The sequence below is a fragment of the Scomber scombrus genome, chromosome 15 (genome assembly GCF_963691925.1).
Source record: "Scomber scombrus chromosome 15, fScoSco1.1, whole genome shotgun sequence".
In the NCBI taxonomy this organism is placed as follows: Eukaryota; Metazoa; Chordata; class Actinopteri; order Scombriformes; family Scombridae; genus Scomber; species Scomber scombrus.
Genome location: NC_084984.1, coordinates 6,447,202 through 6,464,520, shown reverse-complemented (window position 1 = coordinate 6,464,520; position 17,319 = coordinate 6,447,202). Strand labels below are relative to the sequence as shown.

Genomic DNA, 17,319 nt, shown 5'->3' with positions numbered 1-17,319 from the left:
ATGAAGCACTTAATGGTATTTCCTACATAAACATACAAAGAACAAACACACACACACACACACACACACACACACACACACACACACACACACACACACACACACACCTGTAGAGCTGCATACTGTGGCAGCTATTGAGAGCTGAGAGCATACTCATATCCAAGCCATCAATGTGCTTTTAAGTGCCTGCTAAATGCTTCTTCTGCCTTAATTAATCTTCATTTGCAGTTTTTTTTGGTGGCTCTTCTGAATACACCTCGCTCTCAGACAAAAAAAAAAAAAAAAAGGGGGTTGAAGAGAGTTGAACTTGCTTTGCTGGACCTTTTTTTTCTTCTTTGCAGCAAATTGCTGTTTTACACCAATTGAGTGAAGTTAGTTCATTCTTTTCCAGTTAACAGGTTTTCATTATATTTGCCTTTAAGACCTTTTTTATTTCTACCTAAGTCGTGCATATTTATCTCCATTCTTTCTTTCAAATCCTTGCTCATTACTAAGTGCTCAGGAACTGGCCCCCTTTGCCTTCAATTGAGTCTTTTTTCTTCCTAACTCTATTTGTATTATTGAAGGAGGCACCAGTTTATTGTTTAGCTACCCCCCTTTTTTGTGTTTTAGCAATTATCGAAATCTATTTCTTCATGTTATTCTATCACAGCAGCTACTAAATCAAGGTCCCACACCTCCTGTATGATTTAGGTCACAGGTGATTTCTCTGTTATTCACAGCAGCTTAACACTTTAGTCTATTTGAAGGTTTAAAAACAACAAAAAACAAGCAAACAAATTGAATTTAAGAGAAGAATTTAGCCTCTGTGTGTAGTTTTGGTTTTTTTTTGACGGATAAACGTTTTGCAATCCAAACACAGGTAAGCTCCTGGGCATGAATGAGACCTCGGCAACCGTCACCATGGCAACAGCGAACGCCTCCAGCCAGGCCATCAGCAAGCAGGTCCTGTCTGTGGCCAACGTAGGAGAGGTTTCATCCAGCCAAAACAACTTCCACAGGTGAAATGTCCGGATGTGTTTTGAATGAAAGCAGCGTTCACCTCACTTTTATAATCCAGTTTTTGTTTTTTTTATTCCCATACAGCAAATCAGAGCTTATTTTTGCAGCAAAGTACAAACAAATCTGCTTACACAATGTTATATATGAGCACTGTGATGTTCTTCAGCTTATTTATGCATTTTTTCATTTCCTAACTAACACACAGCCTGGTGTTACAAAGGTAAATGAGACAAATATACTGGAGATGTCTAATCATTACAGTGGAAATCAGTCACGTTTAATCATAAACCAACCGAAGACTAAGAGACTTTTTAAGGAGGATTTCACACTAAATGAAGGTGTTTTCTCCTCAGCTATATTGAACATGTGCACTCACAAGACAACGAAGAAAGGAGAGATGATTTCCTAACAAATGTCACACCTCACATGCACAGTTCTGCTATCAGGCCAAATCAGACGAGGAACTAAAATAGTCTTAAATCACACTAAATCCACTTAAATCATTTAAATCTGCTTGCACTGTTGTTTTAATACTCATATATTTGGTTCATAAATTAATTGTTATCAGTTTGAAAAGGTGGCAGTGGTTTCAGCTCATGTATCTAACAATTATTGTTAACTGAAATACAGTTATGTCAGTAGTCATGCTTTTATTTATGACTTTATTTAGGGGTTATTTTGTAATTAGGAGCTAGACCGATACATTGGTGATATATCTGATTAGCCAATAAATCAGTCAATGTCAGCTCATTGCAGATAGACTGGTATTGGTGTACATTGGAATAGAATGGAACACTTTATTTTCATTATATATATATTTTTTTTTTATATATATATTTTTGCGACTTAGACTGATTTTTTTTTTTTTAAACAAAACAAGATATTTGATGACTTCTCTTTTTAGCTGTAGTATATTTTTCACAATTTTCTCATGTTTCATAGCCCATGTGATAGGTGGATCAATAAAAAATGAAAGTAATTGTTACTTCCAGCTCATAACATAGTGGTAAGTTAAATATTTTTGGGACTATTAGACACATTTTTTTGAACAAAACAAGATATTTCATGATCTAACTTTTGACTGTAGGACTATTTGGACAGTTTTTTGATGCTCTTATAAACCAAGTGAGTAATCGAGAAAATAATTGGCAGTGGTCAAAATTAAAGTAATTTTTACTTGCAGATCAATTTGAGATTACGCAACAAGGACAATAATTAACCAAATAGGCAGATCTACTGTATTATTTAGATTTTAAAACAAACTCAACCCCAGCAACTTTTAATATGTGCAGCAGCATGTGTCTTTACATCCAGAAGGTGAATACAGAAATCCTAAAATCTTCAGTTTTCACTCTATTTTCGTACCTTTTACATTTCTAAGTAGGGTTAGGGTTAGGGTTAGAAAGTAGTTTGTTCTGTCGGAGGCGAGAAGATGAATGTGCCTGCGTACATGTGCCACTTATAATTGTGTTTTACGTGAGCTTTGGTTAAACTGCGTGTATGTGGGTATCAGAGAGTGAAAGTGTCTCTGTGTGTGTCGCCCCCCCCCCCCCTCCCTCCTTCACCTCACCCCTCGCTCCCCCCCTCCCCACCCAGCCTCACGCAGACATGCCAGGGGAATGCCCTGAGAAGCCTGGCTGTGTAATTGGTGTACACAGAGTGTGCTAATGAGCTTCCTCCTCTGTCACGCACACCCGAACACCTGATAGATAATTACACCTCCCTCTCTCCCTCTGTTTCCTGCTCTGTCTCTCTTTCACTTCATCCCTGCATGCCGCTCTCTCTCCCCCCTCCCACCCCCATCTGTCTCTCCCTCTGCACCGCTGTCTCTCTTTCATTTCCTCTTTGTCTTTCACTCCATCCCTCCTCTGCTGCTGCCAATGCTCTGTCCTCCTCCTTGTCTGTCTTTTTTATTACATCTCCATGTCTCCGTCTCATGTGTTGGTGATCATTTCTTTATAGATTTAAAGCTGGAATAGAAGCGATGTAAAAGTGAATAAAGGGAAAATAAGGGGACAGTGAGGAAGTCGGGAGTGAAAAAAAAAAAAAAAGAAATAAGAAGGGGAGACATTCGCGCAAGGGCACAGAGAGCCGAAAGAGTGAGTGGAAATCAATGTTAGCCAGTGGGAGAGGCCCTGCGTCCAATAAGCCCATACTTCATTCAGAATAACCAATAGCTCAAATGACTCCACGCTATCAATCTCTCTCCTGCTTCTGTGACGGCGAAGAGAGGAAGACGATCCCCCCAGTGCTGCCCTGCGGTCTCATCATGAAGACACTTGTTTCCATAATGTCCGCTGGTGTCCTCATGATAACCAGCTACACCTATAAAACTCCTTTTATAGTGTCTTTGGAACAAACGACAAAAAAAGCCTCCGATTTAAAACTCAACAGGCAGGTTTGACACAAAAGAAAACAGAGTTGGATGCTTTTATGTTTTAGTTTTCCAGCTTTACTTATACATATGTAGTTTCTGGTTATCTACTTTTAATATGAGCAGATAATTAACTGATATAATGATTGTTTTATTATAATTAAAGCTGCAACAATTATTCGATCAATCGATTAATCAGTCAACAGGTAAAGTACAGGCAAAATCTGGCATTTTTTACTGAAATTTTATACACCAAACAATTAAATAATTAACCAAAAATGAACCAATAGAGTAATAAAAAGAAGGACAATAATTAGTTATGATTGCTCTTTTAACTTTCCTGCATGATGTTGGTTTATTCATTTTATCGTCTTTTTTTGTGTTTAGTTTTGTGTAAAAACTGCTTCCTTTTCCATTTTTTTTCTCCACACCTGCTGCAAACCAATTGAAGAAATTGTACCACCTGTCAACTGTACTAAGGCTTAATTTACACAATATTTTACTCTCTTTCTACATCCTAACCTGATCTTGGAGACAGAAGAAGAGTGGTGTAATAAGTACGGTATATTTACCATGAATTATTTAGTCTATAGAAAAAAATGTCAGAAAAAAGTGAAAAGGTGCATAACAGATTTCCTTAGTCATAGATGATGTCTTCAGTTGTCTTATATTGTCTGACCAACCGTCCAAAAACCCCAAAAATATTCGGTTTACAGTGCAGGATGCTGACTGGTTACATTTATGCCACAAACCATCTGTAGTCGATTCTGGCAGCAGATCAACTGGAACTAGAGGGGGGGAGGGGGGGGGGGGGGGAATCAGATTTATAATAATATAAAACCAAGAAAAGTAGCTCATCCTCACATGTGAGAAGCTGGAAACAGAGACTTGATTGGCATTTATTCACTTGATTAAGAACTAACTAATTAAAGATTAATGAAACTTTATTGTCTGTCAGTGTAGAAGTGTAGAAACGGTAAAAACAAGTGATGAACGCAAACATCAGTGCTATTAAAAGACAAGTTTAGGTGTGAATATCTTCATGTGTCTAGTGTGATTTATAGTCATTTTAGCACTGGTTTATAGACTTTAAATAACACACTCCCAGAGCAGAGTAATCGATCCGATCGGATACACCCACTGAGAGCTTATCGTTGAAGGCACTCTGCATTAAATGTGATGTGTGAGGTGACCTCCATCCAGGACCCCTCTTTCTCTCCTCTGATCTCCCCCACAGAGAGGCCTCTCTAATCTGGATGAGATCACACAAAGTATCTGCCCCTCGATACGAAGCTTAAAGTATGACACAGTTCACAACACATCTTTGGTGTGCTTTAAACTTGACCTCAGGTACTCTGGTGTTATGGATCGCAGCGTCGGGAGTTAACGGCGGTTCTGTTTAACAAAGCGTCAGCCTGCTTTTTCTCTGCACCTCTGCACTCCCCTCGTTTATCAGCAGGGTGCAGCACTGCTTTTTCTCAGGTGTTGTTGAGGCTGAGCGGAGGGGGATGCCACTGAAACACAGAAATTGATTGCTGGAAAGCAGGATGGCAATAAATCAAGCAGGAAAGCAAATGTAGAAAACGCTGTTCTTGTTTATGTCTAAACAGGCGGAATAGAATAAATGTGCTCTATTTTTCAGTCCGTTTGAAAGCAAATTTGATCGAATTTTGCATGCATTGCCAATCCCTCCGGTTAGAGCCTAATTTTCAAAAAAACTGAACCTCTTGATTTATAAGCTATGCTTTCTCTTTACTTTGCACTTTGATATAATTAAATTATGTTTTTCTAAACACTGTGAATTTTCCTCTTTTTTCAGTGAAGTTGAATTCTTGTTCCTGTTTGATATTTAATTGACTATCATTTATAACCTGAATAATTAAACGTCTGCTCTCTCCATTATGGATTGCTTTTGCAGTAGTTGTGACTTATGATCTATCTTCACGTTATGTAGTGTGTGCTGGAGAATGTAACTGGTTTAGTGTTATTAACATGCAACAATGAAGATGCAACATGCAAGGACGTTTCCCTTGAGTCCTCATCGAGTTGAATTCTCGTCCCCTCTTCTCAGTTCGTCCTCTTTTTACCTTTGGTGTCCGTCTGCTCCTCTGGCCTCCGAGCGCAGCGCCGCAATGTGTCCGTATGGCCGAGCTCTGGAGATGCGTGGAGGGTTCCCGGTTCTAATTGGGGCTAATAGCTCTGGCCATCTGCCTGGTCTGAGTCTGCTCGCCTGTGCTCAGATCTGGTCTGGCCTCACTGACCACTCAGTTGAAGGACACTCCTCCACTTGTCCACCTGGCCAAGAACCAGGATTTGGAGGGGGGAGTGGGTGACAATAGCATCCAGCTGCAGCCCACCACACATTTTTACCCTCTTGAGTTTCTGATTTCGTTGAGAACATGACGCCTTTTGGTACCTGACCGTCTCGTTTCCAGAGAATCTAACACGGTCGACTGTTTGCTTAAGATTCAGAGAGGCGGTGGTACTATCTGCGGGTTAAGTCCTGCATTCTTGGTTGTTGAGCCGAGTCGACGGAGGCCTGTGTCCTCTCTGCGTGAGGGTGAATGTAAAGGTGAAGCCCACACTGTGTTTGCAGTGGCAGGTTGGAGGGGGAGGCAGATGGCACACACAGGCTCTCCGCACTGAGGAGAATCACAGATAATTGGAGAGTGATGCTTAGCCGCAGCCCTGCCGATCGATGCCAATCCGCCTGCTCTAAGTCCAGGGGTTATGCTTTGCTTTTCTTTCCATACACTGCAATTAATCCAGTGTTTAGCCCAGTATGTGAAGAGTGCAGGAGAATACCAATGACCCGTTTAAGGCCCGCTTGTCCTTAATCTTTCCCTTCTAGTCCTTTTTTAAAAATGCGGTGACGTCGCGTCAGATCGAGACGTGAGCACGAGCGAGAATATTCAAAGCGAATACGCTCGGAAATCAAACGCAATCAAAACACGCTCTTGTTTATTTCACTCGCTCTTATTTGCCTTGGTGAACAAAAGGCCCCACAGCAGCAGCGTCTCATGAGACGAAATGAAAGCAGCCTCGGGGTAGTGTTAACTGGCTGAGTAAATGATAGATTTATATCCTAAATCCATTAGCAAAGCCACAGGGACCACATAGACACCTTAGGCTGCTGACAGTGGGGGGCAAGAGAGGGGCAGAGGGAGCCGGACAGGGACAAGCATGTATGTTGACATGTGTTCATGAGTGTGTGTAAGAAGCACATGAAAACACATACGGCTTTCTTTTAAATTTTTGTATAAATAGGATTAATTTGGTTGCAGGTTTTATAGGTTTGAGTGAAGCATGACAGAGAAAACATCCTGAATTTCCACTATTAGTAATTTGGATTAATATCTAACCCCCTGAATTATTTAGATAAGTAAGAGCTGACTAAAGAGGTTGGTATTTTTGGAGAGAAATTAATCCTCTTCTTGAATGGCTTGTGGTTCCTGCAGAAGTGGCTAATATTTTAATTAAAGCCGAGGAGGACTCTCTCTCTCCTCCCTGAGAGCTCCCTGATAAACTCCCTCTCCTCTGTTGATGGTAATTTAGCAGCTCCCCTGAGACGCACCCAGACACACTGGGTTTGTGAGCCAGCACTGTTTCATTGTGTATGCATGTCCCCTTAGTTCCCCCCCCCCCCCTCCTTCCTCGTCTTTAACGTGTGCATGCTAATTGGTGGACGTGCTCGTTGTTACTGCCGCGCAGCACGCCGTCGCGGGGCTCTGTGACAGCGCCTGTCCGCAGGCCGTCCTGAGGGGGCTCTTCACAGGCTTTAGTCAGGCCTAAGTGGGGCTCTTTGTGGGCTGTTTGTCAGGCCTAAGCGGGCTGCCACGGGGGGTCTTTGTTGCTGGGATGTAGTGCTAAATGGAGGCAGATGGCTGGGAGTTCGCCGCGTGAGGCTCCAAGATGCAGAGGGCCAGAGGGAATGGGGGGGGGCAGGAGAAGGGGGCCCAGATCGGCTCTGTCACCCTCAAAAGAGGGTCACACTGGGTCATAGCCCCTGTCTGCCTCTTGTTAGCACTCTCAATGAGGACCATGTGCGCCCAGATTTGCCCCCAGTCTGCAGGGGCGGTATCCAAGGAAACGGCGGACTGAGAATTCTCCCAATGGTCCAGAGGGAGCTGGTGGGACGGGGCATCCCCCCATACTGGTCCCAAAGCTCCCACACACTCATGGACACCCACAGTCCATAAAAAACAGGCTAAACTCTGTTTGACTGGCAGGAAGGGCGTGACTCGCCCCTAATGGCTCTTTAGTCAGCTGGGATAATAGACTGTCTGTTGCTCTGCTCTCTATATTTCCTGTCACATCGGTTTGTGTCTTTGTCTCACTCACTAATTTAGGGTAATTACAAGGTGTGAGGTGTTGGAGAATTTTCTAACATGAGGATTTATGGGTTTTGGGGGGAGATAAGTGTGGAGGCTTGTGACTGCAACACATTTATCTCTCTTTCTTTTTTTTAAGATGCCGGATGTTTGTTGTACATAGCTGGCTTCTCATCCACATATTCATATTTATTAAAGGTTCCCAAAGTCTGCACTGAATTAGGTCTGTCTGGAGCTTTCAGCAACTTTATTTCAAATTAAAATATTTAATTTATTTTCGGGTGTTTAAGTCACAGCTGCACAATCTGGCTGTCTTCTCAACTGGCTTTCTGTGATTTTTAGTATTTTAGTGGTCTCATATTCTTTTTTCATTATTTAGAGCTTTAGGAAATCTTAAATTATCTTCAGGATGTAATATTTTGTATTTACACCGCAGTGTTTACACTCTTATTATATTTATATGTGTCTATACTCACTGTTGTTTCTCCCTGGACACTCTTGAAAAAAGGAGAGTTTTAATCTCAGTGAGTTTTTCCTGGTTAAATAAAAGTTAAATAAAAGAAAACAAATCATATTCATTAAACAATTTTGAACTGAAAAAGGTGACATTTCAGAAGATTGACCAACTATTTATACTTGCTTGAAATGGAAACTGCTTTTTACTGAGGAGGAGATTGAAAATACTCAAAGACAATAAAAAAGTCATATTTGATTTTACTTATATGCAAATATGTCATAGAAATAATGTCATAACTCAGTTTAGAGTTCAGTCATGACTTTTCAAATTCTGTTATGTTTTTTTCAATTCAAAATACTATTTATCACTCGTGGGCCAATTTGACGCAAGCGAGTTACATACACATACATTTACACACATATAAAAACGATCTAAAAAAAGAACAAATATGACAATTTTAGAAAGAGCTCAAATATAGGGATTAATGACAGAACAAGGAGTATAATATCCAACATCTCAAAGGTGCACTTTATACCAAAAAGTGTCAAAAATATCAGTTTATATACAAAGTTAACTGATCATTTGTTGTACTGCAGCTGTTCACAAGTCTAATGGCTTCTGGAATAAAACCAAACTTCCTTATTGGTTATTTACATCCATCTAAAAACACATTCATGATGGCAGCAGGTTAAAGTAGTCAGTTTATTTATACAGAAAGAAACAACACTCATACTTTAGTTCCTGTTAGACAGTTGATGTATTCATGTTTTAAACTTAAGAAGTAAAGAAATACTGTAGAAGGTGACACCAGTGTGGCATCCTTGAAATACTTCTCTCATATTCATAAATCCTGCTTCTTTTACATGATGGAAGTGCACCTTTTACACTTTATTTTTGCAGAAATAAGATAAAAAGTCATTTAAAAAATAGCTTGAAAGTTGAAGAAAGCTCAATCAGTTTACTGTTCTTTAAGCATTATTTCCTACAGATCAGTGTCTGTGTGAGTCTTGGTGGTTTTAGTGAAGCTGACCTTTGCCCTCTCTGCTCTGACCCCCCTGCAGGTTTGCTGGACGGACGGTCAGCAGCGGAGCTCTGGTCCTGGTGTCGCTGGAGCTGAAGGAGTCCTCCACCTGCCTGCTGACCATCCACACAGAGAAGAGTGTGATGGCGTCCATGTTGCTCCGAGACCTCAAACAAGCCCTCGCACAGGCATAGAGTCCCCCCAACCCCACAAGATGTTTAGTAAAGGTAAAGGGGGAGTAGCACTTACTTAAAGCATTCATATATGTTATTTCTGTGGTTCAGGACAACTCAGGTACTACTTCTACCCCCAAAAAATACGAGAAACCGAAGAGCTTGAACTCCTGTGCTCACAGAGAATGAACTGGAAACAATGGAGGAGCGCTCGTGTAGTGTTTCTTATTTTTATGGTCTGTCGCTTTGGAGAAGATTGTCCTGAACCACAGAGATAACTTTGTGAAAGTCTTTGAATAAAAAGTGATGATCTCCTTTTAAAAAAACGCACAGAAGGCAGCATAGACTTTATAATAGATTTTTTTTTTTAAATGTGAAACTTCTATTCATCCCATCTCATCCCTTTTTATAAGTCACACTTAAAACTTCACACTCCTCCCAGCTGACTTTATCAATTTCAATTCATGATTTTGACCAGTGTACAAATATTTGCACATACATTTTGGGAGAAAGAGCTTCTTCTGTAGCTCAGCGTGCTACAAGTCAGTTTTTCTGTCCCTCTTCTGTGTTTATACAAACTTAGACACTCCTCTAAGAAATTTAAAGATTTTTTTTCGACTGTATTTCATCGTCATTTCCTTCCTGTGCCAAGTGACCCCGAGTTTGCTTTGATGGGCTTTGTTACTTCAGTGCCAAGAAAGAAAAAAGGAGACATACATCACAGATGATTTCTCCACACCATTTAAAACCCATCCAATATAGAAAGGCCATTAAATACGTAGCCTTAAAAAGTCTTAAAAAGTCTAGTTTTACTTGTAGCTGGATTGTCATTCCAACCTTTACACTGTCCCCCCCCCCCTTCCCCCCAGAATCACGTGTTAAAGTGCCTTCTACATGAAATAATGTTATTTAGAAAAACCAAAAATATACAGTAGATCAAAATCAACAAGGTCTTTTATCTGTATTGCTTTTGCTGAATAATAAATAAAAAGTGAATTTATTAAAAATAAAAAATAAATTTTCCTCCTCTTTTTGTCTTTCTGCTGCAGTTATAACGCTCAATCAAATATCTCCGTGCTGTGATTTAAACTCATTTCGGTAACACTAAAATTGTTGATAGTGAGCTCTGGTAATTGGCAGGCAGAGACACACATACCATGTACTCATGACTTCATGATTTTGATGAATCTGTCACTTCACCTTCTGCCATATGTTCGTCCCTCCTCTCATCCCATGTTCCCATCACCGTCTAACTGTGTTGTGTCCTATAAATCAGGTGAAAAGCAGCCTGTTCGTTAAACGTGGCTCCCCTGGTGAAAATAAAGTGATTAACTTGCATAAAAACTTGATTATTCACAAATGTGTTATAGATACAAATATAAACCCAAAGCTCATGTAAAACCTGAAAATATGATGATGTAACATTTAATCCTGCTGTGACTGCAGAGCTTTGGTTTGCAGCCGTTTAAACAGCGTATGGTGCTGATATTAATTTAAATGAAGTTACCAGATAAATAACACAAAGATCAGCCGTTTTACTCAATGAAACAAGTGTCCTGTGAATTTAAACAGCTTTGGTCTGTTAGATCAGAGCAGATTCGAGTCTCACAAACACAAATATTGTCTTTTTTTTTTGGCCAAATGAATATCAACATAAGCTGCTGTCGCCTCAGTTTTTGTCCTCTTGTTTATTAACATCACATTAGATAGCTAAGCATCCAATTTTCTGAAAAATAACCACCTAAACAAAGCACTTAATGCTGTTCCAAAGGTATTTCCAGAATCTGCAGAAATATCCCATACGCTGCACAAAGTGTTGTTGTTGTTTTTTAACATGGTTAGGTTGCAAGTGATGGAGGATAGCCAGAAATGAAATATATCATTGCTTAATTCATATAATAGGAATGATTTTTATGTTTGTCTACATTGGTGCTACTTTTTATTATTTTATATTCTCATACAATATAATGTGTCCATATTTTTCTTTGCGTGGTACAAGAAAGAGAAACGACATATGTCATTTCTGGTTACCTGGATTTAAAAATAAAGCTGAAACTTAATTAAAAATGGTTTATGTTGTTAAGCAGATTGGAATATTTTTGCATCCAGATGTTCACAATAATCTTTGAGGGTTCTTGAAATACCTTCAGAACAGCATTAAGTCTTGTTAACACCCTTCTGGCCTCAAACATCACCACATATATACATATTTTTTTATAGTGGCGGATGCTCTTAGTAGTAAATAGTGTGTAAAGTAATACAGCTCATGAGAGGCGCAAACTGGGGCTAAAGCTGCTGTCACTCACTTATTAATAGGGGAATATAACATCTGTCCTCTTCAATTTGATTCTTAAATGAATTAAAAGACATAAACAAAACATTCAAAACACATTGTATAGGCTTGCATTTCCACCACACCTGTAAGCGCAGGTTATATAAAAGAAAAAAGGTATTGATCTCTGACACAAACCGATATCTTTAATTGTTTAAAAGTGAGTTGGCTATTGCAATTTTTGGAAACATTGGCAGCAGAAGAAGTATTAAAAGCTGTAACAGCACAACGAAGTGATAATAGGATTGTTTCTTAGCTGCAGACTGACGACATAAAGTGGAGATGCAGGTTAAAGTGTATCGTAGCTGTATAAATGTATTGTATGCTAATATTCCTCAGTAGATGTGCGAGGACTTTGTCTGTAGCTTCAGATGTGAAACAAAGCTCCTCTGCCGCTTAAACACAGATCTGCTGTGCTGCTCATCGTAGAGTACAGTTATGCCGACGTACGTGATGTGTTTTAGCATTGAGCAGGCCGGTGGCGATGGCGGCGTAGTGTGCTTTGCGTCTGGCTGTCTTTTCCGGCTCATAAATAGTGTCTCTCTGAGGGCTGTGGTGAACACCTGTTAGCTCATCTGTCACAGGAGCTCCACTCGCATCCATCACCTCTCCCTCTGTACTCATTCCCTCAGCCAGCTGTTCCCATTACACACACACACACACATGCACTGCATCAGGCCTGCCAGATACAGACACACACACACACACACCTCGCTTTTCTCAACATCATACAGCCACACAGACGATTTCCAAACACATCTGCACATTTTTTTACAAGTTACTTCACAAACAGGAAAAGCACAAAACGCACAGATCTGGAACCAGCAGACATCAGCAGGTGAGATGCTGTTAGTTGCCTACACACACACACACACACACACACACACATCTCACACGTCTTTATTCACCAGCAGAGCAGTTTCAAGGCTGCAACACTCACGTTTTGTATTTTCAACCATACAGAGAGAGTATTTGGGACGTTTCAGAAACGAGCCAACAGTCTCATTTGTCTAGAATATTAGTGATCAATAAGAAAGAGTTCACAATGACGCACCCCAATCTCCCAAATCTCCTCACAGCTGACTGTTGATGTCTTGAAACTCAACTCTGACTAATTGTGTTGATGTTACAGCTGCAATGATTAGTCTATTAACTAAAAACAACTGTTTTTTTATAACTGATTAATCATTTTGAGTCCTTTTTAAGAAAATAATATGTCTAAATTCTGTCTCTGAAAAGTGAATATTTTGTGTATCTACGATAGTAAACTGAATATATTTGAGTTGGGCTTTTTGCTGGGACAAAACAAGACATATCGGGCTCTGGGAAACAACAGTCGTCATTTTTCATCATTTTATGACATTTTGAAAGACCAAACTAATTGATTAATTGGGGAAATAGTCGACTGATTGTTAAGTGAAATAATCTCCTACTTATCTAATAAGTTGTTACCTTAGTCTGCACTGTACAATATGATATACAGTTTATTTATTCACGAAACACACAAACACATGGAAATGCTTATTTAAAACATAGTACCAAGATGTTAAAAGACAAAGAAACATTAATAAAGACAAAACATTAAACATCAAACTCACCAAATAAAATCCAGATATCCTCCCAAAAAATCACCAGCAGTGTCCAGCAGTTAAAATAATGCTTCAAAACGGGCCTTTTCTATATATCTTAAAACATGTGAGGAAGGGGATGTTTAATATTTAAAGCCTAAATATAAAAGCAGAGGACGACAGTAGAGCAGCTGACAGCCCACCACCCACATCACTCCCACGCTGAATCGGAAAACCCTGCACGATGCCCCACTTTCACTTTCCTCATGATTTTAATTAATTAGAAGCTATAAACACAGGAAAAGAGCAGCCAGTGGTGGACATGTTTGAATAAACAACAGAAATGTACATCTGTATTTGTGTGTAGGTAGCACATAGGGTATTAATGTTGTCGTGGCGATTTGTCCTCAACATGAGAAAAAAATACAAATAAAAAAAGAAGAAAAATAAATAAATAAGCTCCAACTCAAAGGACCACTGAGGCACCTTGCGAAGGAATCTTACGCAGGGGGGGAAAAGTGCAGTGTCCACTCAAGCATGACGTTTGTTTGGTTTATTTTACCATTTTGCAAGCAATCAAAGAACAATGGCATCTCTGTTTTGCCCTGCTAAAAAAAACATATACCCCTCCTGGTGCCTGCTGGTCCTCTACCTCTCTACCTATAGAAATAAATGGACCTCTCTGCCCCAGGCTGCCCTCACAACAAAAGCATTAACAAGTACTCAAATTAACGAAAATGATACTAATATAATAATCAAATTAAGTTATATTCTTCAAAATAAACAGCAACAAAAAATACATGAATTAAAATGTAATTATTAATTTAAAAAGTATAACAAATGGTTTTATTTTATATACAGTAGATTCACAGTATATTATATCTCTACAAATACCCCTCCATCTAATTCATGCATTTCTGATTTAAGTAAAGGCACGAGAGCAGCTGTTGGTATATGAAGTGTGGGCTTGTGCTGCATTCCTCAGTTGGTAGTTACACCCAGAGCGAAGGTTTTTAAACTTTTTAGCACTACAGACCCCCATATGGTAATATTTTGTCCCCCATTTTACAAGGCTTTAGCTTTTAGATGTTTTATTACAGAAACTGTATGAAACCCATGACCAAAATAGTCACATATCATGTCATTGTGTTATTTATGGATGCAATTATAGTGAAAATAGATAATAATAACAATAATACTACAACAACAACTACTACTACTACTACTACTAATAATAATAATAATAATAATAATGATAATAATACACATTATTTATATAACGTTTACCTTAATAATGTTACAAACTGCTTTACAGAAGAAATAAAACCAAACAAGGCAGATAAAAGTAAAGAGGAAGCACAGAAGACAGAAGATTCATAATGAATAAAATAATCACATTTTGTTTCCATTTACTCTTTCAGGTGAGTAAATGTGATTTAACCACCTTTTATATGTTATTAGTAGTCTACCTTTAACAGCTAATTACTTTATATAGTTTATAATGTGCTTTGTTACATAACATTAGGTAACTGCATTCAAGTGGACGCAACAGTCACTAATGCTAACGTAGCATCATTTCCTAATTAATCTAACCTGTGATAACACTTTAGCTAAAGCTTTCAGTCTTACGGTTGCTGGTAGTTGTCGTTGATTTTGTTTAAATGTGCCGAATTGTCATTTTTTGGGGGGTTTATTGTTGTTCGGATGATTAAACCAAGCTAGCTAATATAGTAACAGTAAACATTCTTACGTGGGTAAATGGGATGTGTAGAGCCTAAATCATTCTGAGTACTTCGTCTTCGGAGAAAGTCAGGAGTTCCAAAAAATACTCAATCAAAAAGTCACCAGGAGTCGTCCAGTCTGAATGCAGTTAGAGTTTTATTGTCGACAGAAAAACCCGGAGCCAGCATACACAGACAGAATCTATGCATACATGACACAAAGAGCTAAAACTCGGAGCCTCTTTTATCCTGATCTATATTGCTGACTCTTGCAGAAAAGTTTCGAACCTCCCTCGGTGGAGTGAGTTTCAACCAATCCGCTTCTTTCTCCCCCCAACTCGTACTCACGTTCTTCGCACCCTCTTTCACCTCAACTTGAACTCACGTTCTTGGCGCCTATCCTAAAGACGCCTTAAAACACCTTTTATGGCTCTTCCTTCCGTTTCTATGCTAGCAGGTGTTTTGCTATAGGGGGATTCTGGATTACATCATTCACAGCTTCAAGTTCAGTAGTTTTCCATTTACTAAGTGCTTCCACCTATCTTCTTTAGCTGGTATTAGCTGTGTGGGCAATGTTTATCACAGATGTCTTTAAGTTCAATATTACCCATTTACTGTTATTACTGCATTCTTTTCTATAGTACTACTAATAATAATAATATAAAAGTATGGTATATATAATCACATATATTGTGGTTTCTCATACTTATTCAATTATAAGGTACTTATTCACTCACTAAATGCAGAATCCCATACACCTTCGTCTAACATAATGCCTTCAAATTTGAACATCTTCAGCAAATAATAGTCAACAATCAAGTACCCTTTTAGCAGATACAACATTGCTCATTGTTAGTAATTATCACCAAATTTTACACTACAGATGTGAGTAGAAAAATCAAGATTCAGTGTAAATATAGATAAAATACTTATTTATATACTTTACCATTGAATTTATTGTAATCTCTGGGTTCATTTATTGTTTTCTATAAAATACAACAGTCATAAGAATCATAGATCACATAATGAGTTGTGATACCTTGTGATATATGAGGATGAATTCTTTGTAATACGCCTATTTTATGTTTATTAGAGTTCTTATAGTTTATTGATATCAAATTGAATTATTTGGAGAGTATAATTATTGTGGATACTGTGATTGTTGCTATATATTGTTCCCAGCTGGATGAGTTGGCAGCTTTCACCTCCCATAAAGCTCCTGAAATCCATTTGCTGATAAAGGAACTGATTAATTTGCTCTTAACAATCCTCTCACAGAACGAGTAATTCATCTTTCTTTTTATAAATTCAAGTTTTCACCGATGATTTCCAGTTTCCTGAAACGACTCATTTAACTTAGTGACAATCGGATGTGTAATAACTCACGTACGTTATAAGCAGATAGCAGCTGTCGTTCGCCTTGACTTCAATCACTGTGATGTTTAAACGTTGTTAACAGAAGCCGAGCTTGGCTCCGATTTTCTATTTTTACATCTGCGAACAATCACGCTAACGAGAAGTTTGTATCTCCTGAGCTCGATATAACAAATCTTGTGATGAGTTGTGTGCACAAGATGGGAAAACTTCTAGAGGCTCCTGAAAATATGGATTGGGGGAGAAATTAACGTTGATTTTAGGGAAAGGATTTTCATACGGTGTCCTCATACAGATGCACAAGGGTGTGTGTGTGTGTGTGTGTGTGTGTGTGATCCATCTCCCGGTGTTGGCACCTGCTATAATGGGCTCTGGGGAGGGAATGAGAGAACAGGGGGCTGCCTCTCTTCCCCTTCACCTCTCGCTCTACAATGCTGTGCAGTGACAGCTTGATTTCATTCCCTCTCTGGGCTGCAGCACAGTGACATGATGGGCCTGTTCAGTTGGTCTTATCACGGTCTCTGTTTGAAGAGAGTAGAGAACGGATGAAGGCAACGTTCGGGGAAAGGGGGGGGTGGGGTGTGTGGAAGGAGAGAGGTGGTGGAGGGAGGGAGGGAAGCAGAGGATCCCAGCTGAGGAAACGCCTGTCTGACCTTACCACTGAGAGCAACTTCTCATTAGCCAGCATGTCTGTGATCAGCCGCTCCTTCATCTGACAGGGAGCCACAGACATGCAGGCACATACAACACACACACACGCAAGCAAATGCAGCAATGTCACATCACACTGTTAAGTTATGGATCTCAACCTATAATAGAAATATTTAACCCCTTACATACTGTTCAGGGTCTATTTTGACCCATTTTTACATTTAAGAGACAAAGAAACACCTTAGACACTTTTTCCTTTTCTTACATAATATCTAGATTTATATTGTTTTGATTAAATACTGTTCCATCATCCAC

At 39.2% G+C, this 17,319-nt stretch overlaps 1 protein-coding gene across 1 annotated transcript in view; it reads left to right on the top strand.

Moving 5' to 3' along the window:
* ap3b1a (adaptor related protein complex 3 subunit beta 1a) overlaps nt 1–9,684 on the top strand; it is a 64,537-nt gene extending 54,853 nt beyond the window's left edge. The window contains exons 26-27 of the mRNA XM_062434426.1: nt 863–1,001; nt 9,226–9,684. Coding sequence (XP_062290410.1) covers nt 863–1,001; nt 9,226–9,379 — 293 coding nt within the window. The 3' untranslated portion in view covers nt 9,380–9,684. The remainder of the gene's footprint in view (nt 1–862; nt 1,002–9,225) is intronic.
* The last annotated feature ends 7,635 nt before the right edge of the window (nt 9,685–17,319 follow it).